Source organism: Pinus tabuliformis, chromosome 1_2 (assembly GCF_031772625.1).
Source record: "Pinus tabuliformis cultivar Carrire ecotype Pingquan chromosome 1_2, CPIR1, whole genome shotgun sequence".
NCBI lineage: Eukaryota > Viridiplantae > Streptophyta > Pinopsida > Pinales > Pinaceae > Pinus > Pinus tabuliformis.
The window spans coordinates 197,440,282-197,466,612 of NC_142298.1; the positions used below are offsets into that span (position 1 = coordinate 197,440,282).

General features: G+C 37.9%; 1 protein-coding gene across 1 annotated transcript in view; it reads right to left on the reverse strand.

Annotated features, from left to right (window-relative positions):
• Window positions 1-25,611, reverse strand: part of LOC149205165 (putative inositol transporter 2) — a 65,730-nt gene extending 40,119 nt beyond the window's left edge. The window contains exon 1 of the mRNA XM_089394924.1: window positions 24,976-25,611. Coding sequence (XP_089251050.1) covers window positions 24,976-25,228 — 253 coding nt within the window. The 5' untranslated portion in view covers window positions 25,229-25,611. The remainder of the gene's footprint in view (window positions 1-24,975) is intronic.
• Between the last annotated feature and the right edge of the window lie 720 nt (window positions 25,612-26,331).

The window sequence follows — 26,331 nt, forward strand, 5'->3', positions numbered from 1 at the left end:
ACTCAAATAGTGCACCTTGCATGTGGCAAGGTGGGTACATGCCCACACCAATGTTGTTGAAAAATTTGTAACTAGGTTCAATCTTCATATATATGAAATGTACTTTTGATTCTTGTATATTGTAAAATGAAAGAAAAAATATTATTGTTATTTTTTGTAGCATGGGTTTTATGCTCAAGGTCTTTTATTTAGAGGTCAAGCACCCATTGAATGCTTCTAGGGTTTGTCCTAGGGTCAAGAAATCAAAAGAGTCATTGTCATATGAAGAAGACCCCATCGGGCACATTGTATCTTGTAAAAGGAGTAATTTTTGTATTTAAAAGTGTCAAAATACCCTCCAAGACCAAGTTAGCCTGGCAGCTAAGAAGTCAACCTCAATTAGGGCATTTTGTTAACATTGGAAGCCTATATATAGGAGGGAACACAACCCCCTCTGGACATCATTCATTCTCTTATCATTCAAGTGAAGGAGAAGAAGAAGAATGCTAGCAAAGAAGGAAGAAGGACGAAGGACAATTGTTTGGGTTATTTTTCTCTCTTTTCACACGTGCGAAGGAAGGAGGCTAGGTTTTTGCTGTTGCAAGATCGAACTTGGAGAAATTGCAGCTGTTGCAGGGGCCAAAAATTTCAAACCTGCAATTAAGGTCAAAACTCTGTAGTTGGGGGTCGAAGTTGTGCAGCTGGAAGAGATTTGACTGGGTTTGACTTGGACAAAGGAAGCACATCATCAAGAAGATCGGACTTGGTCATGGAAGGGTATTGTTCTTGGTCTAGAGATCTTGGAATTCGTCATTTGAAGAATCTATAAGAAGAAAAGAGATTTGTGGGTTTTCCTCTCAAGTGGAGAGGTTTTGGCCCTAGCTTGCAACAGATATCCTGTGTACTGTTTATCTTCTTGTTTTGGTAGTTGTTTGATGATAAGAATAACATAATAACAAGGGAAGAAGTTAATAAGTAAGAAAAAGTTAAAAGACATCACAAGCAGTTATCAAGTTTAAGAGAAATCATCCTAACTATAGCCCTATGGATTTCTCGACATGGTACCAGAGCTAAAGTTGGCTAAGGGCATGATGAAGATCACTACATCCTTGAAAAAGTCTTTGAAGCAGTGTTCCATGGTAGCAAGTCATCTCAAGCAAGGAATGAAGGCATTATGGAATCTCCTATTATTCATCAAAAATAGCATGACCAAGACTTCTACAAAGGACGAAGGGTTATTCTCAGCACTTACTAGCACATTTGAAGATGAGAATATTTGGGTAATCGATAGTGGAGCATCAAGACATATGACAGGTGAGCACAAACAACTAAAGACCTTATCAAGAGGAAAATCTTCCTACTCCATTGAGCTTGGTGACAAGAAGAGCTATCCTGTAAGAGGAATTGGATCAACCTCGTTGGAGCTAGAGAATGGAGGAAATATTCATCTCAACAACATCCTATTTGTTCCAGGTTTGCAAAAGAATCTACTTTTTATTTCATGTCTAGAAGATAAGGGAGATAGAGTCACTTTTATAGATGGAAAAGTTGTAGTATGGGATAAAAACTCTAGCATCGAAAATGCAAATATCATTGGGATTCGTGAAGGAAGACTCTACAGATTGTTGACTCCTCTCTCTCAAGCTTTGGTTCACATTGAAGTAAGTCCATGTGAACTTTGGCATAGAAGGTTTGGTCACCTTCACTACAAAATCTTACCAACTCTAAATTCAATGGTGAATGGCATCCCTGAACTCAAGGAGGATCATGAAGGAGTATGCAAGGGATGTGCATTAGGTAAAATGTTAAGAGACCATTTGGAAGCAGTGCTTCAATGTCAAAAGAAATCCTGGATCTCATTCATTTTGATCTCTGTGGTCCTATGTCTACAAGTACAAAGTCTCTTAGAGGTCATATATATTATGTAGCATTCATTGATGACCACTCAAGGAAAACTTGGATATATTTTCTAAGTTCTAAGGATGAAGAACTTGACAAATTTCAAGAATTCAAAGATGAACTAGAGAACCTTACAGAAAGGAGAATAAGGATTCTAAGATCCTACAATGGAGTGGAATACACTACAAAGGAACTCATAACTTTCTGTAAGGAGGCTGGGATTAAGACGGAGTTGATATTCCCATATAATCCCAAACAAAATGGAGTTGTTGAACGGGAGAATCAATCTGTTGAAGAAAGTGTAAGAGCCATGTTACATGATCAAGACTTGCCAAAAATTTTGTGGGGTGAAGCAACAAAGGTTGTTGTATATGTTCAAAATCGAAGTCCTCACAGATCACTAGACAACATGACTCCTGAAGAAACATTCACTGGGAAGAAACCAAGCGTGGATCATCTCTGAATATTTGGTTGTCTTGTCTATATTCACATGCCGAAGGATAAGAAGTTAGATCCTACAAGCATGAAGGGAATATTTGTTGGCTATAGTAATACTTCCAAGGCATATAAGATCTACATAAATGAAGGACACCGAATAGAAGTAAGTTGAGATGTGATCTTTGATGAAAATATTGCATTCAAGAAATCAAAGGACCTCCCGATGGATTTTGATGATGAAGAACTTCCAATATTTGAAGAAGAATGCACCAAGGAGGAAGAGAACTCAAATCATGAAGATGAAGGTCCCAGTGAACCTGTGCAACCTGTGATCATCCCTGAAAACAGAAAGAGACCTAATTGGTTGAAGTCTACTCTTCTAGATGCAGAAGGACATGGAGCAACCAAAGGCACATTCAGGGAAAGTAAGAAGCCCAAAAGATATTCAGGGTATGCAGCTTATATGACGAAGTTAATAGAAGCAAAACCATCCACCTTTGAAGAGGCTGTCAAACATCAAGAATGGAAAGATGCCATGAATGAAGAGTATCAATCAATAATGAAAAATGGAGTTTGGGAGATCGTACCTAAGCCTGAAGACAAATATGTGGTAACTTCCAAGTGGCTCTATAAGATCAAACATGTAGCAGATGGAAGTATTGATAAATATAAGGTAAGATTTGTGACTAAGGGCTTCTCTCAACATGAAGGCATCAATTATGAAGAGACATTTGCACCTATAGCAAAGTATACAACTATACGTTTGTTGGTCTCTTTGGCAGCATCAATGGGATGGAACATCCATCAAATGGATGTCAAGACAGCATTCCTGAATGGCACTATCAATGAAGAAGTCTATATAGAACAACCCTTGGGATTTGAAGTAAAAGATAGAGAGACTTATGTCTGCAGGTTGAAGAAGGCATTGTATGGCCTTAAGCAAGCACCAAGGGTGTGGTATGCAAGGATGGATGCATACCTACAAAGATTGGGCTTCTCGAAGAGTTCTGCTGATCTGAATCTCTATATCAAGGTTGTGAAGGATGAGCCCGTAATCATTCTTCTATATGTGGATGATCTTCTCATGACAGGTGTAGAAGGTCGTATTCAAGAGTGCAAGAAGCAATTGGCAGCAGAATTCGATATGAAGGATCTAGGGTTGATGCACTATTATTTGGGGTTGGAAGTTTGGTAAGGACCTAATGAGATTTATCTAGGTCAAGGAAAGTATGTGATCGAGATGCTGAAAAGGTTTGACATGATGGATTGCAAACCTATGACAACCCCTATGATCACAAACTTGAAAAGGCTAAGAAGTTCAGAATCAACCCCGTGGATTCGACAAGGTATAGACAATTGTTTGTCTCACTGATGTATTTGGTAAATACTCGACCAGACATTTGTTTTGAAGTGAATGTTCTTAGTCAGTTTCAGGTAGAGCACAAGCATGGTCATTGAATAGCAGCCAAGCATATACTAAGATATCTGCAAGGAACGATCCACTACTGCCTAAAGTATGACAAAAGGAATGATGTCCACTTGATTGGATATACATATTTTGACTGGGGAGGCAATGAGATGGATGGGAGAAGCACTACTAGAGGATGTTTTAGTTTGGGATCCTCCATGATATCTTGGATGAGTAGAAAGCAAGAATCGGTTGCTTTGAGTAGTGTTGAGGTTGAATATATTGCATCCTATGAGATAAGCAAAGACGATGTCTGATTGTGGAAGTTGTTGTCCAACTTGTTTGAAGGACCAATGGACCGTATGTTGATTTGTGTAGCTTGGGAGGTTCTCCAAGCCCTAGAGTTCAGGGTTTGGAGGGCAGAGCACCACAAGGGTCACTTGTGGGCTTGGAACCAAGGATGGGGTTTTGCACCCAATCGTGTTTGGGGCAATTCCGGAGGCACATTTCTACATGTGATGGCATGAGACGATAGAGGGCGGATAGGAGAATCTAACGCTTCGAGAATCATCGAATTTCGAGTTGTAGAAGTGGAGAAATAAATTTTTTAAGTTGACAATTAATTATTGGTTTTCAAGTCACGTAGGCTTGATGTAAATTACTCCAATATATGTGTATCTTCATCTATTCATTGGAGCCCATATTTAGGCTATAAAAAGAGGGTGAAGACATGTCATTTAGGCATCCATTTGTGCAACGTTGCCTCTAGGAAAAGGACTCGGTGGAGAGGAGTATCTCTAGCCCTAGTCGCAGCAAAGAAAGAGATAGGACAACGAGGTATTGGAGGATTGTTTTAGGGTCAACACAAGTCCGAGAATTTTGTCTCAAGGGCCGAGGTGGATGGCTACTAGGCCAAGTTCATAAAGAGCATAACGTTGTCGATCTGAGGTTGTTTGGGCACCGTTTTTGGATGCAGTTTGCTACAATAGGGTTGTTGTGCTAGGTCATAGGCCATAGCACACAGTTGGGCTTGCGTAACGGTTGTCAAGGGTTGACACATGCCCTAAGGCAACAACGTGGCAAGGGAGGAGGTCTACTAAGGTGTGTCGCAGCCCTTAAAGGGACTGTTTGCTGACTATTGGGTGGATTTAGGGCTGCAACAAGTGCCCTAACTAGGACTGTCACAAACAGCGAAGTGCAAACATATGTGCAGCAGTGTTTTGGAGGAGCGTTGGGTCATGCATTGACCAGATTGGATCAGTTGACTTGCAGCATGTGGGAGCCAATTTGGAGGCTTGTTTGAGTCACCATAAGCTTGTTTGAGTGATTGGATTGGATGCCATTGATTTGATTGGAGGGCAGTGTGTTGGCTACCCAAAGTAGCCCTAGAGCAGCATACAAGAAGGACGTTGTTTGGTGCATGAATGGGTGAAGTTTGCAGCCTTATGAGTAACTCTTTAATGGATGAAAGAGGTTACTAGAAGGCAGATTGGAGCTCGGGAATTAGGCCTACCCAAAGAGCAGATTTATGAGCCCGTGTACACTCTACATAAGTGACTTGCAAAAATGTTAGGTGGCAGCCCTCCTGGAGTCTCGATGTGTAGTGGCCTTAATGGACTAAGGCACTACTAGTGAGCAGCATGGAAGGGAAGGACCGACAGGACAAGATACAACATAGAAGCTGCAACAAAGTTTGTCATTGTATCTTGTATACCATAGACTGTTGTATTATTCAGATTTGCTTTAATATAACAAAGATTGGTGATTTACAATATTGTACAATTTTGTTAAAAACTGTGTATATTTGTGCATGTGTGATTTACTACTTTATATTTCTGCTATGCAAAGTAGTTTATAGTTGAGATTGTTGGTTTGGTAGCATCAATGATTTTAAGACTCTAACTTAGACCCAAGGTTGTGGAAATTCAACATCGTACGATGATACATTGTGACAACACCAACTATATAAGGTTGTCTGAAGACCCAGTGTTTCATGGAAAATCAAAGCATATAAATAACAAGTATCACTACATTTGAAAGTTGGTGTAAGATGGAGTGTTACAGCTACAATATATCTCCACTAATGCACAATTAGTTGGCATCTTGACAAAATCTCTTCCTAATAAGGAGCTTGTGTATTTGATAAACAAGCTTGGACTGGTTGATATATCCTCCCTAGTTGAGAGGGAGAGATAGACACATCATTCTTGTCTTCTCCTCGTGAAGAAAGAATGGAGGATTTTGGCTTCCGATACTCTGGTAGGGCATCCAAGATAAGAGTAGTCGAAGAGGAAATTCCTTGAGGATGTGTTATTCCAAGATAGGAATTGTCTTGAAAGGACATAGCCTGTGAACACCCAGGTGGGGTATGTGCCTTGATAGACAATGATGATGGTGTCTATCAGTCATTGCTCTCATCGGCATTGTGCTTTGATCTTGTGGAGAGATAGAGTTGTTAGTCAAGGCCTTGCTATATGACAGTGTTGGTTGGTATGATGCAAAGAGATGGCTTACCAATCTGACTCTTCTTATGAGATCTCTTTAGTTTGAGAATGTCCATGTACCATTTTTGAATACATCCCTAGTTAAGAGGGAGTATTGAAAAATGTGTAACTAGATTTGGTCTTCATAAATATGAAATGTACTTTTGATTCTTGTATATTATAAAATGAAAGAAAAATTATTATTGTTATTTTTTGTAGCATGGGTTTCATGCTCAAGGTCTTTTATTTCAAGGTAAAGCACCCATTGAGTGCCTCTAAGGTTTGTCCTAGGGTCAAGAAGTCAAAAGACTGCCTCAATTAGGGCATTTTATCCACCTTGGAAGCCTATATATAGGAGGGAACTCAGCCTCCTGTGGACATTATTCATTCTATTATCATTCAAGCGAAGGAGAAGAAGAAGAAGGCTAGCGAAAAAGGAAGAAAGACGAAGGACAAGTGTTTGGGTTATTTTTCTCTCTCTCTTTTCACACGTGCAAAGGAAGGAGGCTAGGGTTTTGTTGTTGCAAGATCGAACTTGGAGAAATTGCAGAAAGAAGGTCGAAGGAAGGTCTATTAGGTCATCCTCAAGCCCTAGAAGAAGGAGAAACTCAAGCGAAGGTCAAAGGAAGCCTTGGAAGCCCTAGATCTGCTCACACATGTGGAGGCAGCGATTATTGTTGTTGAAATATGTAACCAGGTTCAATCTTCATAATGACATATGTAATCATCATTTTAATTATTGTAAAGAGAAATAAAATTATTATTGTCATTCTTGAGGCATGGGTTTCATGCTCAAGGGAAATTTATTTCTAGGTCAAGCACCCATTGAATGATTATAAGGCTTGTCTCTGAGTCAACAAGTCATAAGAGTCATTGTCATGTATGAAATACCCTTTTGGGCATGTTTAATATTGTAAAGAAAATTTTATTCGAGTCAAATTAGAGTCAAAGACCCTCTAAGACCTTGTCATGGTGCCTCAAGCAAGTGGGCCTACATGAAAGATCAAGTTGGCTTGAAGGAAGCAATTCATACCCCTCAAAGCCTATATATAAGAAGGAACTTGACTTCATTTGGACACACCTCAAGAAAGTTCGATCTCCACAAGAAAGAAGCTGGAAAAGGATGAAAATCAAGGATAAGAAAAAGAAAAGCAAGATCAAAGTTTTTGGATCTCTCTCTCTCTCTCTCTCTCTCTCTCTCTTGTGTTAGGTTTTCTAAAGTTGCTAGGAAAATTTGAGTTGCTGGAAAGTTGTTGGGCAAGTCGAAATGTTGGAAAATCGTTGGGCAAGTCGAACTACTGGAAAGTTGTTGTGCATGTCGAATTGATGGAAAGTTGTTGGGCAAGTCGAACTACTAGATAGTTGTTGGGCAAGTCGAATTGCAAAAGAAATTGTTGGGGTCGAAGTTGCAGAAGAAACTGTCGGGGTCGAAGTTGCAGAAGAAACTGTTGGGGTCGAAATTCTAGAAGTAATTGCTACAATCGAAGTTGCTAAAGAAGTTGTTGGGGTCGAAATTGCTGGAAAGAAAGCTCATCAAGGAGAAAGGTTGACTTGGTCTTGGAGGGGTCTTTGTCAAGGGTCTTAGATCTTGGAATTCATCATTTGAAGATTCTATAAGAAGAGAAGAATTCTTGTGGGTTTTCCTCTCAAGAGGGGAGGTTCGACCCTGGCTGATCGCCTACATATTGTGTCCTCTTGTCTCATTGTTCTTTATGATTTGGTAGTCGTTTGATGATAAGAACACTAAATATAATCAAGAGAAAGGAAAAGCTAATTAAGTTAAGTAAAAGTACATCACAACCAGTTATCAAAGTAAGAGAAATCACCTAATATAGCCCTAGATTTCTCAACAGTTGCAGGGGCCGAAAATTTTGGACCTGCAATAGAGGCCCAAATTTTGTAGTTGGTGGTCAAAGTTCTGCAGCTGGAAGAGATTTGATTGGGTTTGACTTGGACAAATGAAGCCCATCATCAAAAAGGTCGAACTTGGTCTTGGAAGGGTATTGGTGTAGGTCTAGAGGTCTTGGAATTCGTCATCTGAAGAAATTATAAGAAGAAGAGATTTGTGGGTTTTCATTGGAGAGGTTTTGGCCCTGGCTTGCAACCTATATCCTGTGTTCCCGTGTATTGTTGATCTTCTTGTTTTGGTAGTGTCTGATGATAAGAATAACATAATAACAAAAGAAGAAGCTAATAAGTAAGAAAAAGTAAAAAGACATCACAAGCAGTTATCAAGTTTAAGAGAAATCATCCTAACTATAGCCCTATAGATTTCTCAACAAATGTTACCAGAACCAAGCTGATGATCCAACCAGAAAACCCTCTAAACAAGGAACTAGTCTAAACTGGTAAAAGCCAGACCAAAAAGCCAGTCGACCAAAAACATACAAAATATTTAAATTTAAAAAAAAACATATATATTCATGTCCATCACTATGAATCCAAACCATTTATACACAAATAGGCAAAATTTCTCATTTATATAGCATGTAAGGGTGAACATAACCAAAATAGCACCGAGTGTAATCCATCTCTAAACGGAAAATACATTAACCTTTAGCATCCAAAAAAAATCATGCTAAAACAAATATCTCCATATCATCAAAATCATTGACTTTATTGGGATCTTCGTCATCAATATCACCCTCTAACCATCAAAGAAGATAGAAAAAAGTCCAGGGGGGGCAACTCAATTGGTGATCGAAGTAGTGTGAAATCGTGTAAACCAAGAGATCCAAGGTTCAATTCCCCGATCATGGCCCAGTCTATAGAGAGGAGGACAGGTCGTAGGCCCCAAAGGTATAGTGGTAGTAGCCAGAATCGACCATGTGTCACGCGAGTACAAGACTGACCCAGTGGTCGATTCCTTTGCTTTACAAAAAAAATATAGAAAAAATATAGCATGTCAAGTCAAGATTTTGTTTGAGTGATGGGTATTTTTTTAGTAGGGTCATGATAAAGGAGTTTGACAACCAATGCCACTAACATCAAGGCACATAGAGGGGCTTGGTGCTCTTGATTAAATACTAGTTCCATACCCTCATACATGACAAAATCCAATGGAAACGTTGCAATCCCCCCAATCCAAAAATCCTGAAAAATTGTTAAGTCTATTGGATTTTGAGTGAGATCTAAAATTCTACTTTCTCCATATGAAATCCAATGAGGTCGGGACCACTCTCAAAAATCCTAAGTCAATTCATGATAATGTTAAAAATTTAAATAAAAGGATGAATCCTTTTACTTTAAGAATTTAACATTACCATGAATTGCATAGCAATAATAGGGCCATAGGCTTGAATTAGGCTACCCCACTCAATAATTCTTGTTGTTTTTTAAAAAAATATGTTTGGAACCTCCTTGGTCACATTGTACGACACCGACCGATTCAATACAAAATTGGTCAGTTCGGTGTTGAACCGACCATTTTTGGTTCCAGACCTCGAAACAAACCAGTTTGGCCCCCAAATGAGTCAAACCAATTGGTTCCAATCTGTTCCGATCTAATTCCGATAACACTGGCCCACACATGCAAAGCACCCACTCAACATTATTTTAAGCAACAACTTAACTACCACACCCGTCTAGTCCAAGTAACTTCCACTGTCAAAAAATAGATGAAAAGTGACCATTGGACAATTTGCCCTCATTGTGACTCCTTCCCATGAAGCGTGAAATGCTCAACAGGACTCCAATGCTCTCCAAGAAAAAGGTAAACTAACACCCCCTCTATGTGAGGAAAGTATCTCTATCACACCAAGCTTCTCCCTTAAACATTTCAAACTTTCCCTTTGCCAAGGGCTTTGTCAAAATATCAACAACCCGCAATACCTAGATTCCTTGTCCCATAGATCTCAAAACCTCTTTCAATTGGAGCAATCTCATCAAGGTCAACTCCCTTTTTGAGAGAATCTATTACCAACAAATCTAGCTTTCAATTGTTCAATGCTACCATCAGTCGCAACTTGCATGCATGAAATCAATCATTGATTTCTTGGTAGGCTTTAGAACCATCTCCTAGACATCATTTTCATAATGGATTTGTACTCCTCTACTAACATAGATCCATCTTACCCCAGAATGTAATAAGCATCGAGATGGATCAAATGAAATAGAGAGGTAATTCTCTCTAAGATCCAGAGTTAATATGAATCAATGCCAATTTATTTTATTTTGGAGATTTTTAATTATTATGGTCCCACTTACAAAAAACAAAAACAAAAAAAAAAATATTGTTAGCGCTGGCTATTTTTTAATTTTTCATTTTGATGGACTTCAATATTTTTCAATTTAGATTTTTATGTCATAGACTTAACATATCTACCTGGGTTGTATGCGCACCTCACTACTCTCTATACAATCATAACATCTTGTTATACCTACTTTGCATTTGCCTTAGAAGACTCTATCTCAATAATTGAAGACATAAGTGCAACACAGGTAGTGAACATTTTAAGGTGGTTGACTCACTCACCCTAAAAGTAAACTAGTGCTCCTACTTGTTCATGTGCATCTCAGTTTCCTGGCTGTACTTGAGGGTAGGCAAGGCTATGTTTCTTAACTGGAACCTTATTGATCTGAATCTGGTTTTTCCTTCAATTTCATATAAGAATTTGGGACAACAAAATTTTCTCCTTCAATCTCTATGGGAGGCTCCTCTAACTTTGAGGATCATCCATCCTCATCCAAATCCATGTCATTACATACCATAGTCTTCCCCTACATTGAAATGTAGCTGGTAACATAGTTTTAAAAACCAAAACCGGGTTTCAAACTAGCCACCTATCTAACCGTGATTTGAACCAGAATTGGAGGAAACCGAATCAAATCAGATTCAATAAACCGGAATTGGAAAAAAACATAAAATAATTAATTTTAATGAAAAAAATATTTTTCAGATTCCAAACCATTAGTGATCCAAAATTAAAAAAGTGAAGGGTTCATGAAATGATTTGCAAGCTAGTTTATGTCTTTTAGGAAATCGATTGTGATTGCAAAAGCACACAAACTTAAGTAAATTTTGCAGAATTTTAACAGTTAAAAACAGACAAACATGCAACATCAAACACAGCAAATTGATAATGGAGTTCACCCCTCCTGGGAAACATCTATGGGTCCAACTTCTCATGGTGTTCTTTTTTATTATATGCTCAAATGTTCAACACATCATCATACAAGCTCCAATCTACAAAAAATAGCATTGTCATCGTGTCCATAATGCCCAAAAACCCCTGTTTAGGCTCTTCTTGAGCTTAAAAAGGTTGAAAAATGAGCAAGATATGACCAATTCTCCAATCTGGTTTGCAAATTACTCTGCAAAAGTGTTTTTCTCTATTAACTTGGCATAAAAAAAATAAAAAATAAAATTAATAGAAGGTTAAAGCCCTTTTCAAAACCCGCACAAATGGTTGTATGAGGCCACATGGGACCAAGGGGCGCAAGGCATAGGTCACATGCTTTCCCTAGCCCCCGGTCCTGGTTTTGTGTTTGCATATGGTCTGGGCTTGGGCACAGGCAAGGTGCCACATGTCCCGCCCCCCGAACTCTTCACCTGTGGTCACATGCATGACAAAAAACCAAGGGTCGGGCCAATCGAGCGCCGGCCAGCCCGCCCATTCCCCAACCACTCTGTCGTTATATTTTAAATATAAATTGTCGACGTAGTTTAAACAAGAGTCACGATAGCCCAAACGGTATGGAGAACAACTTGGTTGGAAGTCGTGTGTTCAAGCCTAACGGAGGCTCATTTGGCGCAATAAACAAATTTTGTTCCATTTCCCAGGGCCACATGGCACCCTCTAGTTGGCCCACGTGGTGGCATGTGATTCGCCCACCACATCAACCGTACACCCAATAACGATGCGCCATGTGCCCTCACAAAATTGGCCTAGATGTCATATGTACAGTCCAGTCAACCTGCTGATGTCAGCACCATGTAAGCGTACGGTCTGCACAGTCAGTCGTGCAAGTTGACTTTTTTTATTGTTTGCCAAAAACTTCAAATCATGATAACTTACTCATACAATGTCAGATTGAGGCAATTCAAGCGTCGTTGGAATCAGAACAACGAAATCTACAATTTGGCACTAGTTTCAAGAGATTTTGAGCATTTTCATTTTTTAGCATATTTTTTATCCGCTAGATCACTCCTCCCCACTAGAAGCTTTTGGGCCACCAAAACTCTATTTTTACTCAGCAAGTGAGGGTACGGCTCCCTCACTTTCTCGATCTCTCTATCCACCTTGCTTTGCTTGGATTGGTACCTTTGATCCCCACACGAAGATACTCCACATTGCCTCTGCGTGAAGTTCTTATCCTCCTGTCAAGAATAGAGTCTTCCTGCAACTCATTTAAATATTCAAGAGCAAAATCTTCTATAAATGGAATCTGAACATTCTCTTCTTGATCATCAATCATAGAAGGCTCATACAATCTCAAGTTTTCCACATTTACAACAGAATAAATTTGCATGTAAGGTGGCAAATCTAATCGAAAAGCATTGTTACCAATCTTCTCCAAGATTTTGAAAGGACCATATATGATTGACTTGAGCTTTTTACCTTCACCTTGTAATCTTTCCTTCCTAATGTACAACCAAATTTGATCTCCCACTTGGAAATCATGATCAACCCGATGCTTTGTATTGCTTTTCTCCAATTGTTCTCGTACCATTTGATGCACTAATTGGATTTGTTCAATGTAATGTTTGGCTTTGTCCACATCACTATGTCCATCCACTGCAATATCTTTAACAAAGATGGAATCCAAAGGAGACTTTGGCAAATAACCCAAACAAGATTCAGATGGAAATACTTGTGTAGATGAATGCTTGGCACTATTGTAGGCATGATGAATGTAATGCAAATGTTCATCCCATGGTTTAGGATACTTACCACAATATCCTCTAAGGAGATGCACTACTATTTTGTTCACTGCTTTTGTTTGGTTTTCTGTTTGTGGATGAAATGTTGTGCTCTTCTTCAACTTTATGTCCATGAGTTCCCATAAACTTGACCAAAACTTCCTGATCAATTGAGAATTTCGATCAAAAATAATTGAAATAGGTAACCAAAAATGAACCCATACATTTTAGAAGAACATATTTGCGGCTTGTTCAGCGGTAACATGTTTCTTACAAGGCATCAACACACGCATTTTGTTGAAATGATCAAATACATCATATAAATAATCATGGCCTTTCCTAAACATTGGTAGTCCCCCAACAAATCCATAGAAATACTTCCCTTGGGATGAGAAGGGATAGGAAGTGGAGCGTACAAACCCAATTTCCTATTGTTTGGCTTGCTAGTAGCGTACATAGAACATCCTCTTACATATCTTGATACAGTTTCATTCATATGAGGCCAATAACAATACCTTTGTAGCTGAGCAACTGTTTTGCCTATATCAAAGTGACCAACAATAAGAGATATATGGGCTTCCCTTATGACATTAACTCTTTCACCATGTCGAACACATACCTTGCCAAGATGATACAACAACTTGCTATGAACATGATAATCCAACTCTTTAACATGATTGCCTTGACTCAAAGTTGCATAAATATCTTTAAAATCTTCATACTGAGCATATTGTTCAATATAACTTTCATGCATGATTAAGTTATGCTTAAGAATGACAGATGCATTAACAATAGGACTTGATAACATATCTACAACTTTGTTGTATATACCTTTCTTATAACAGATTACCAAATGAAATTGTTGCAGCAATCCCATCCATCTGAAATGTCTAGCTTGTTGTAGTTTGGTTTGCGATTGTAAATATTGCAAAGGTTGATAGTCAATATGAATAACAATTTTTTTACCCATCAAATAATGCTTCCACTTCTTCACACTTTGTACCAAAGCATAGAACTCTTTATCATAAGTTGGATAGTTAATCACTGCATTGGAAAAGGTTTCAGAATGATAACATATTGGCTTACCATGTTGCATAAAAACTTCTCCCATAGTAGATCCGCTTGCATCGAATTGAATTTCAAATGGATGCTTAAGATTTGGAAATGCTAGAACTGGTGTTGTACTGATTTTTTCTTTCAAAGTGTCAAAGGCTTTTTGTTGCTTGCCTCCCCACTGAAAGACTTGCTTCACACTTTTCAATGAATGAGTAGTTAACGACAAATTTTCTCCAATATTGGGTTGCTCCCAAAAAGCTCCTAACTTTTGTTACATTGTTGGGTTTAGGCCAATTCACAATAACATCAATTTTGGAGGGATCAATCTTCAATTCACCACCTCCTACGTTTTCCCAAATTCACATTTATACATCTTCAAATACGACTTTTCCTTTTTCAAGACATCTAAAACTTACTTTACATGCTTGACATGCTCTTCACGGGTCTTACTGAAAATCAGAATATCATCTAAGTAGACTATGACAAAATCATTAAGGAATGGTCATAATACATCATCCATAACTCTCATGAATGTGGCAGGTGCATTAAAAAGCCCAAACAGCATAACTAACCATTCAAACAAACCTTGTTTTGTCTTGAAAACAGTTTTCGAAATATCATCTTAAGCAATCCTTATCTAATGATAACGCTTCTCAAGTCTAACTTAGTAAAATAAACAGCATCCTTTAACTGATCTAGCAAATCATCAATGCGAGGAAGAGGATAACGATTCTTTACCGTGATCTTGTTCAAAGCTCGGAAATCCACACACATGCGCCATGTACCATCTTTCTTCAGAACCAAAACAATAGGAGAACCACAAGGAGATGTACTAGGTCTGATGACCCCTTTGTCAAGCAACTCTTGAATTTGCTTCTTAATTTTTGCATTCTCCAAAACTGACATTCTATACATGCCAATATTCGGAAGTGGTGCATCTTGTTGTAATTGAATCTCATGTTGGATTCCTCTTTTTGGAGGTAACCCTTCAGGTTCCTGAAACATCTTGTCATAAGTGTTAACAACTTCAACCAATTCATGCTTGAGTTTAGAATCACATCCTGAGAAAGCTTCAAATTCAGCAATTCTTAGCTTTAATCATCAACAACACAAAATTCTTACTAGCATTCACAAGCCTTTTCATTTGACCAACACTAACAAGAGATAAGTTCATCTTCTTGCGATGTGCTCTAACAATATACTCAACTCCATCTTTGAAAAGATGATATTTGTTCTCATGATGATAGAATATGGCTTTTCGGTCATATAAATATGGACTCCCTAAGACAATCCCACAAATATCAAGTGGTACAACATCAAGCTCTACCTCATCTATAAAATTAGCAGTGATGGCAAATTTGAGTTTACATTTTCTTGTCACTTGCAATTTGGCATCATCACATACCCAACCCAAGGGGTAAGGTTTTGCATGAGGTGTAGTCTCTAAATTAAGTTTCTTGACAATTGCTTCAGAGATAAGATTGACTTGAGATCCACTATCAAATAATGTATCAACCTTTGTATGTTTTGTAATGACCCTGATATGGAAAAGCTCACTTCTTTCTTTATCATTTTGAGATTCAACAAGCTTTCTAGAAGAACTAGTACTTGCATTAGAAGCTATACCTTTCATTCCCATGGCTGTGATTTTGGTTTCATCACCTGAATCAGATCCTAGATCTTGTTGAGTTGTAGCAACAATGTTTTGTTTCCCCTTGTTATTGAACTTCTTTGGTCTTAATTATGGATGCAATTTCCAGCAGTGGTCGTCATTATGGCAATCTTTTGAACAATGTTTACAAGCAAGTTTATCTCCCTTTCTTGATGGTAGCATTCTTCTTACCTTTGCCTTTAAATTTTCCCTTTCCTTTATCTCCGGATTTAAAAGGTTTCTTGCTAGACCCTTGAGGAACATTCTTGCCTCTTGATTCTAAATGAGTTGCATGAACACATGCTTCATCTAGATTGGTGGGATTAAACATAAGTACAGTATGTCTCAAATAACTATGCAATCCACCTATATATTTAAGGAGAGTATCTTGTGAGGTCAAATCAACACCCAATATTAAAGCTCTTTTTCTAAATTCATGTGTGCAACTTTGGACACTCTGACCTTTAGCTTGTCTAAGATTTTGTCAATAATTGTTTTTTGCATGTAAGCTAATGGATCAAATTGTCTTCTTAATGCAGTTATAAAATCATTTCAAGAAGAGATAATTTTACCACTTTTCTTTAAATATTCTCGAGTTCTGGCCTCCCACCAAATGAGAGTTGAACCTTCCAAGTGAAGAGAAGCAAGTTGGATCTTTGTGACATTGTCATCAATCTTTTGAATCATGCAATAGACTTCAATTTGACGAATCCATTTATTCAACTTTTTAGCATTTACTTCTCCATTGTACATTGGCAATTCAAACTTGACATCAAACTTAATTAAAGGAGACTTAGCATGTCCTCTTGGAGATGTAGGAGGAGTAGGTCTATGTGATGAAGGAGGTGAAGAAGGAGGTGAAGAAGGAGGTGAGGATGGAGGTGAAGGAGATTTGCTCCCATTACCACCATCACCTTTTGGTTGATTAGAACTTTCTCCTTGCAACTATATTGTTCTCTCATTGTACAACACTTTCACCATCTCAGTCATATCAAAGAAAGCTTTTCTAAAAGCTCTCTCATCCTCAAACATCAGCTCTTGTCCTTGTCCTTCTTCATGTGCCATGACTTGTGGAGTTTGTGGCCTCCTTGAGCCAATTTGAGGGTTAGGTTCTTCAAGTGCTCCTTCTCCTCTTCTCAATTTAGACCTTGTAAGCATTCAAAAACCTTGCAAATTCTGTCAAACCTTCACAAAAACCATGCTCTGATACCAAACTGATCCAAAATTAAAAAAGTGAAGGTTTCATGAAATGATTTGCAAGCTAGTTTATGTCTTTTAGGCAATGGATCATGATTGCAAAAGCACACAAACTTAAGTAAATTTTGCAAAATTTTAACAGTTAAAAATGGACAAACATGCAGCATCAAACACAACAAATTGATAACGAAGTTCACCCCTCCTAGGCTATGTCTCTAGGTCCAGCTTCCAATGGTGGCCTTTTTTATTATATGCTCAAATGCTCAATACATCATCATACAATCTCCAATCTGCAAAAATAACACTGCCATCGTGTATAGAATGCCCAAAAACCCCTGTTTAGGCTCTTCTTGAGTTCAAAAAAGTTGAAAAATGAGTAAGATATGACCAATTCTCCAATCCGGTCTGCAAACTACTCTGCAAAAGTGTTTGGCTATGCTAACTTGGAAAACAAAAACCATTCCAACCCAATTGGTAGTCATTGAGGTTGGTATCTCGCACGTCGCAGGTTCGATCTGCAACAATTGCCGATGGTTACATTGGTTTTTGGCATAAAAATTAAAAAATAAAAATTAATACAAGGCCAAAGCCCTTTCCAAAACACGCACCATTGGTCGTATGAGGCCACATAGGACAGAGGGGAGCGAGCCATAAGGCACATGCTCTCCCTAGCCCCGCTCCCGGTTATGTGTTAGCATATAGCGTGGGCTTGGGCCTGCTTGGGCGCAAGGTGCCACATGCCCTGCCCCCCAAAATCTTCGTCTGTGGTCGCATGCATGCCAAAAAACCAAGGGTCAGGCCAGTCAGGCGAGCTCACCGAACCGCCCATTCCCCAACCACTTTGTCATTATATTTTAAGTATGAAATTATGAATCGTCGACATAGTTTAAATAAGCGTCACAGTAGCCCAAATGGTATGGCAAACAGTTTATTGGTTGGAGGTCATGTGTTCGAGCCCGACAGAGGCTCATCCAGCGTGATAACAAATTTTTGTTCCACTTCCCGAGGCCATATGGCGCCCTCTGATTGGCCCACGTGGTGACTTGTGATTCGCCCACCACATCAAACGTACACCCAATAACCGCGCCCCACGTGCCCTCACGAGATTGGCCCAGATGTCATCCGTACAGTCCAATCAACACCACATCAATGTACAGTCTGCACTATCAACCCTACAAGTTGACTTTTTTACTATTTGCCAAAAACTTCAAGACGCGATAAATTCCTAATATGGAGTCAGACTGAAGTGATTCAAGCATCATTGGAATCAAAATGACGAGATCTATGATTTAGAGCTGGTTTTGGGAGATTTTGAGCACTTTTCTTTTTTAGCAGATTTTTTATCCCCTAAATCAATTAGAGACAAAATATGGAAAGTCTTCTCATCTATTTACCATGTAAGGTTGCATATATCAAAATGGCACTAAGTACAATAAATATCAATGATATCATTGGCAAAATACATAACCAATGAGGCTCTAAATGACCTTTATAGCCCCAAAGCAATGCTACAATGAGGCTCTAAATGGCCTCCTGAGTCCAAGAACAATGCTACAACTCAAGCTACTAGGCCACTAGCCTACTACAAATCACTGATCAACATGATTATTCATCAAACTCATGACCACTACTACACATGGGATCAACACCAAGAGCTACATAAACATCATCTAGCCCAAAGTTTGAGGACTCCTCAAACTCCTCTTCGGCCTCAATAGTAGTACTAGTAGTAGCATGAACATCACTAGGCCTAGCAGATCTAGAAGCACGAGTTCGTCAAGTTGCATTACAATTGCTTCCCTCACGAGTCACCACGTGCCATGCTTGGTCTTTATGGTTCACTTCTTTCAGCTCTTGGTTCAACTACCAAATCTGCATTGGGATCAACACCCCTAACTCTACTGGACAACTCCAAACTAGCTGCAAGATGACAAAGAACCTTCAAACTTCTTGTTGTTGCTCCAAAAGTCAATGTTGTTGTAGAACTGTCCAAACTCTCATATGTACACAAACCTTCGAAATCAAATGTGTGAGGCAATTAGGTACTTAGGCATCCTTTTATAACCTTAGGGGGGCATATTTAGAAGGGAATCTACCATGGTTTGCTAAAAACCACCTAGGAGTCCCCATCAACATGCACAACAATGTGGCTTCCTAACCAACTGGTTTTTTAAAAAAATCAACTAGTCAAGTACAAAATCGGTTGAACCAGTTGGGGTTTGGTACCAAAACCGGTTGATTTGGTACCCAACCAGTCCTAACCAACCAACCAATAGGATTTGTTGGGCCGATTTGCTATCTCATGGAGCTAACCAGTCGGTTTGACCAATTTTTGGTTTGACCAGACCAGTTTTTGAAACTAGCGCTAGTAAGCCTTGGATATCTCATTGTACCCAATAAAACTCCCCTTGATGCTCAAGGATTCAAGCTTTCCTTTTCTTGTCAAATGAAAAAAACATGAATGTAAACTAGACAACCAAAAACACCAAAAAGTTACCTCATGTTTCTCACCAGTAAACACCTTCTCCAGTGTTTTTTCCTTCAAAATCCTATAAGGAAATTGCTTCAAAATATAGACTGTTGTTTTACAAGCCCCTGCGTCATTGTGTGTATGTATGTGAGAGATTTGAATATTTCACAAAAAAATTTATTCATCGAAACATTTACTCTCTAGTTCCAATTTTGGGAAACACAGTTCCCATTAGTCTAGTCCCAATTTTGGTAAAAACAATTCCAATCAGTCTAGTTCCAATTTTGGTAAAAACAATTCCAATCAAAACCTAAATATGATGATGCAAGTCTAGCCATAGGTCCTACACTCATGAATAAACACATACCATAAAAACTGAACTGAAATCCACACACTAAGTATGCACATAAAAACATGAGAATAATTCATTAATAAACAAAATAATTACAGGAGAAATCATGGCCTAATGATTGGCCTCTCATTCCTCACACACTTCTACATCTTACATGCCTCATAGGCTCTCCTTAATTTATACAAATGGAATAGAACCCAAGGTAGGTTCTAGATCCCTAAACTAACTCCCAAAATATCTCTCTTGATCCTTAACATCTTTCATCTTATCTCTTATCCCTAGATAAGAGCTAACTAATCCATAATCTTCTCAAACCTTCCACAATACTCTCGAATCTTCTTCTATTTACAAGAATTATCATTCTCTCTTAAAAACCATAGAAAAATACAATAATTAATTTAATCCTCACTTTACAAACTAACTCCTTTAGTAAACAACTGACCCCGGTTAGATGCTCCTGCATCAGACTCCCCAGGTAAAAGAAAATCATGGTCTCCCGACCATTAATCTTCAATAGATGATAAAATTATGCCTGGATCCCAAACTTTGGTATGTCGTTGATCAATTACTTTGTCATATTGTTGATGTTCTGTGGTTTTCTTCTTTCGTCTTCCAGGATTCCAAACTCTATGTTGCAATTCTCCCTCTTTGTTGATGCATAATGGTTCAGTAATTAGTAATCTATGGTCATCTTTGCTTTTTCTTTCTTCAATGAATATTTCCTAAGATTCTTTCAACATCATCTTCTTCATATTTTCAATTTCAATATCTAACCTATTTTCTAGTTGCACATTATTGTTTGCTTGCTGAACTTTGTTGTCGATCTCTACACTTCTATTGCGCCAAATTTGTCAATTTGAAGGCATGTTATATTTCATCTTAATTTCCTTTGCGCCGCGCTCTAGCTTTGGATTGTCCAACCATTCTTCTAAGAACTTTAGTTCTGTTGCAATATCTCTCATGTTGACATTTGTCCCATCATTTTCCAATTCATCAACAACTTGCTTCATTTTTGTATCAATTTGTTGTTCAACAACATATCCTACATGCACACACCAATGGTTAGATTTAAAAACATGAGGTTTGACAGATGAATCTGTCTTCAGGTCTTCATGCTGGTCTTCTGAACAATATGTAGCGTCGTCTGTGGGAATCAAACCCACGTTCATTTCATCATCATTGTCACCAAGCAATGATCCTCTGGTTTGCAAATGTATATATTTGTCTGGAGTTTCTTTGCTTCTAAAATTTTCAGTTTGCGCTTCAGTGTTCTTTCCATCAATTGTTGGATTGGCCATTTAACTGTTCTCTTTATTACCCATCTGTGTCTCTGTCTTTGTAATAGTTCTAGCAACATGTCAAGTCGTACCTTTAATTCAGCAATCTCTTTCTCGTCATCACGAATGCCAATTGTTATGGCATCATCATGGCCTTTTTCTAGAATCTGCGTCTTTTGTTGTGAACTTCACCTTGTTCACTGTAACCTGCAAATTAATCACTTTTCCAAGTTATCTCCTTTGAACTTGGCCAATGGTTCATTTCACTTGAACCTTCTCTCTGAGCACTCCTTTTCTCCTTTTTGCTGCAAACAACAACTGTGGTAACTTTTCAATTGTCTTTACAATGACCAGACTTTGGGTGTCGGGCTCTGCCGCTCATGCACCCATTACAATCAATGACACTTTTGACTTGACTCTAAATTTCCTTTTGACCCAAACTTTTAAATCAATTCTGCATTAATGGACCTTGGGTGTCGGGAACCATTGAAAATGCACCCTTTTTACAAATATTTCTTGAACTCTCAACTCATCCACTTATCACTTCAAAAACCATTACCGAAACAAACAAAAAATCAGCTTTATCACTCCATTACAAAAGCTTCATGTTATTTCCCTTTTAAAATTTCCATTAATTTTTAGTAAAAGCATTTATCAATCCTAACTTTCCATAACTCCCACTTTCACATTAAGGCATTCAGTCCTATACCTTCATAAAATCTCCATAAAATGCCTTTACATACCCTATCCTTTTCTTTTACTAACTTTATGATGAATTAAAATATTGTAATGTACTTAATAAAATCACTTAAAAAGTGATCCAACGTTGGTTTTCAAAGGATGTAAAAGCATAAAAATAAAAGACCCACCATAAAAGGTAATTCGTTGTTAATTATTTTGCCTTTCACTTTCATGTCAATAAGTCCTTAAACACTTTATTCCGATCGCCAAATACGTTGTCTCCTTCATTTTATTGATTTTCTCTTTAATTTGTAATTCCCTTTCCGATAAATACCATCGACTCATCCGAATCACGTATATATAGCAATTATTTTTTAACGGAAGCAATTATTTGGGCTTCCTGCATTTAATATAAAAGTTCCTGATGCCTTTACAATTCTATTGCTGAAACGGCAGGTGTTGAAAGCAGTCGATTTTGGCCTACCAAACCAGTCAAGGCGCCCCGAACCTACAGCGCGGGAAAAAGAAAAAAAAGGAAAGAAAAAGGAGCACTGATAGATGTAAATGACAGGAAATTTGCAAAACAGATAGCAGCTTGGTTTTCCTTCTTCAATTGGTTGGAAGCCCATCCATTCTATTGCCATTCACATCATCTTTTATGAATTCGCTCCCAATTGTGAAATGTTACTCGACCAGCCACCCACTTTGCAGTACAAGACATAGCAGACACCATTCAAAATGAACCTCAGCTGAAACTAAATTCTTGAAATCCTCATCTGCTTGGAAACCCCACGCTCTGATCTACCGTCCAGGCATTTCACAGTCTCTGATCTACGGTCCAGGCATTTCACAGTCTCTCAACGCCTTTTCTCTTACAACTTAAATAGCCATTGGATGGGAATTGATAAGCAAAGATATTTCATAGTCCATCAGTAGTTCGAATCACCCCATAAACAGATTTTCTGAGCAGCCCATGCATCAACATCCTGATGGATAAATAAACACACACCAACAACTAGTTTATTCTGGGCCCTCCCATGAGGGAGTAGAGGCTCTGATACCAAAAATGATGCAGGTCTAACCATAGGTCCTACGCTCATGAATAAACACGTACCATAAAAACTGAACTGAAATCCACACACTAAGTATGCACATAAAAACATGAGAATAATTAATTAATAAACAAAATAATTACAGGAGAAATCATGGCCTAATGATTGGCCTCTCATTCCTCACACTCACTCACACACTTCTACATCTGACATGCCTCGTGATTAGAACCCAAAGTAGGTTCTAGATCCCTAAACTAACTCCCAAAATATCTCTCTTTGATCCCTAACATCTCTCATCTTATCTCTTATCCCTAGATAAGAGCTAACTAATCCATAATCTTCTCAAACCTTCCACAATACTCTCGAATCTTCTCCTATTTACAAGAATTGTCATTCCCTCTTAAAAACTATAGAAAAATACAATAATTAATTTAATCCTCATTTTACAAACTAACTCATTTAGTAAACAATTGACCCAGGTTAGATGCTCCTGCATCATATGATAATCATAACACTCATATTTACTAGACCCGTCGAGGTAAACCAAGAACCAGTGGTTCTACCTGACCTACCACCCAAACCAGGTTGATTTAGCTCAGAACCACCCAGACCCAACATTGAGCATCTCTATACAATATTGTCAGAATTCTTGTCCCTAATATTCAAAAATGCTTCGGTAAGTCTAAGGCTCCTACCATGAAAATAGTTGATCTGCACTGAGGGATCAATTAAGTGTTTGATGATGCATGAGCTTCAGCTGCAAATTTTTCAAATCTCAACCCTTGTTAAGCTCTTAAATCTCAATATGCTCTATCATTTTGTCTGAGAAACTCAGTTGTGACCAACCTCTGAAATAACACTTTGCGAGCTATTCTCAGGATATATCAAACAGAAAACTCGCTTAAGTTTCATAATTCCAGTAATTGCTGCTACAATTTTATTTGTGGAGATACATAATACATATCAATAAGAACACAACATAAGCAGACCCATTACACAGAGTTGAGCAACAAACAGCACTTACGACCATTTACAACTGCGACATATAATAAGACAAGCGTTGTCTGAGCAATGCCTATTTTACATGGGATTCGGTTAATCATCTGTTTGGATAAACTAACCTAAATATGACCGAAATTCCGTGCTTTGTTTACATTTATCAGGGCAAGCGGATCTCTACTTATTGATTCCACAGACAAGTTACTCTAATTGAATTTGGCTGAAAGTATTTGACATAATATATCTGCGAACATACGGTGTAAAATGTCTTCAATCTTATAAAAGCGCTAGAGGCTAGCTTTCAACACTTGAAGATAGGGCCCAATAAATAGAATCATTCTGCTTCCAGGAAGATATTTCTCATCGTGCCCTATTTTATTCCATAAAGCACATAGAACAGTTAGATGTGCCAAAATCCGGTGCCCACTGTAACGTGCATCGCACAATCTCACAAATTTCAACAATATTAAATGGTAAACAGTCAATTTTAAGTCCCGGACACAACCATGTCCTCAAAATAGAAGAAAATGACCACAATTAAACTTAGGTCTATCTATGTCCCTAGCTTTCAAAACTTGAAGATAGGCGCAGTAAATAAAATATTTTCCTCTAGGAGAACATTTCTCATAGTGTTCTGTTTTATTTCCAAAAAGAAGATATGGTACTTAGATCCACAAAAATTTGTTGTCTACTATAACAATTATAGCACAATCTCACAAAATTTCAACAATATTACAGCATGGTCAACAGTCAATTTTGAGCCCTAGGGACAACAATGGCCTCAAATCAGAAGAAAATGAGCAAGTTTTAATTTTATTTAGCTATCTTGCAGCCAGATCTCCGAGTAGCTACCGTCAATTGCCTTCATTTGCAGAAATTTTCGTCTCTTTAGAAAATATTTGAGCTAAATTTTACAAATTTGCTTCAGATCGCAGATTTTAACAATCACTTCTACAAAAAGATGCTACATCAACGAAAAATCAATCTCCTTACGCTGAATCTGTCACATTTTATCTTCGTTTCAGCTAATTTACGCATTAAATCATGCAAAGCTTGCAATATTTCATAGTATTGACCCTTCTTGCCCTACACAGTTAAATATTTATCCAAATTTTCCGGCCTGGCCAAGCTCAAATACACTACTAAAGGCAGAAGAAGAATAAAATCTCACCAGTATCATATCCAAACAGGAATCCGCTTATTCCAGCAGCCAGAGTCAATATAATCACGAAAAGCTTTGAAGAAACTTTGTCTTCCTTTCCTGATCCGTCGAAATTGCTAATATCTATCCCAATTTTTGAGGTTCGAACCTGGGCCTGTTCGATTTGGGGGCGCTGAAGCAGATGGACATCGTCACTGTACTCGTTGGCTATCTCCATGGCATCCTCATTGATCACATCGACCCTGCCTCCCTTCTTTGCCATGATAGAGAAAGACAAAACCTCATTCAGCGCAATTCTTCCGTCTCATTTATCAGCATTTAACGCCGCAGCCCCCTGGAAGTTTACGGGACGAGACTGATCTGGACATCAATGTATGTTATTATCCTTTCCAAGAATTGTCAGTCGTTGTTACGGCCCATTCGCGATTGGACGACTGCTAAACAGCTCAGTCTCCGTTAAATTAGGCGATTGTCGTGGCGGGAAGCCCCAACGCGATGCGTGCGTTGAACGTGGGGAAAACGAAAGTGTGACCGTCTCCGCGGTTGTTCCAGGTTAAAAATTGCGCTTGATGCTGGAAAGACACTGTAAAAACCGCGTGGAATTTCATCGACATGCCAGTGATTTATGGAATATTGGATTTGTTTTATGGATTTTTGTGAAGTCGCTGCTAAGATGAGCAAGTGAAGCGCCGCGGTCACATGGAGTATTTTTCACGGCCAACTTCACTGGAAAGGAAATAAAACTTTCCCTCGGGCTTTTCTTATTTATACACGTTTTTAGGTGAACCATTTTATTAAATTAGTTGTTTTTAGTTTGAATTTTTCAAAGTTTTTCCTTATTTTTCTAAAATCTGGTACGAATTTATTGAAATCAGAATTTATATATAGAAAAAACTAAAATTAGTCTAAATAATATAAATCAAGATTTCACCTCAATTTTTCTGCTCACCATAAACTCCAAAAAATCAAACTAAAGACAATTCTTTTTATTAAATATATTTTAAATTTATTTTATTTTAAATATAAATTTATAGTAATAAAATAATTTAAAGTTTTAATATAATTACATTTCAAGTTAGTATAAGAAATTTCTTTAAAGGAAGAGATTTTATTAGCTAGTTAATATAAATGATGCCAAGTTTTCTTAATATAAAGAAATTAAACTAAAAATAATAAAAATACAATTTTCATCACAAAAATAAAACAGAAAATAAAATATTGTATTATTGAATATCATCACCAAAAATTAAGAAATATGATTAACTAATATTGTTTATATTAACATATATACATTTTAATATATATGTTTATTTTATGTGTGTTATTTTTATTAAAATATATAATTTTTGATAACTAAATTTATTA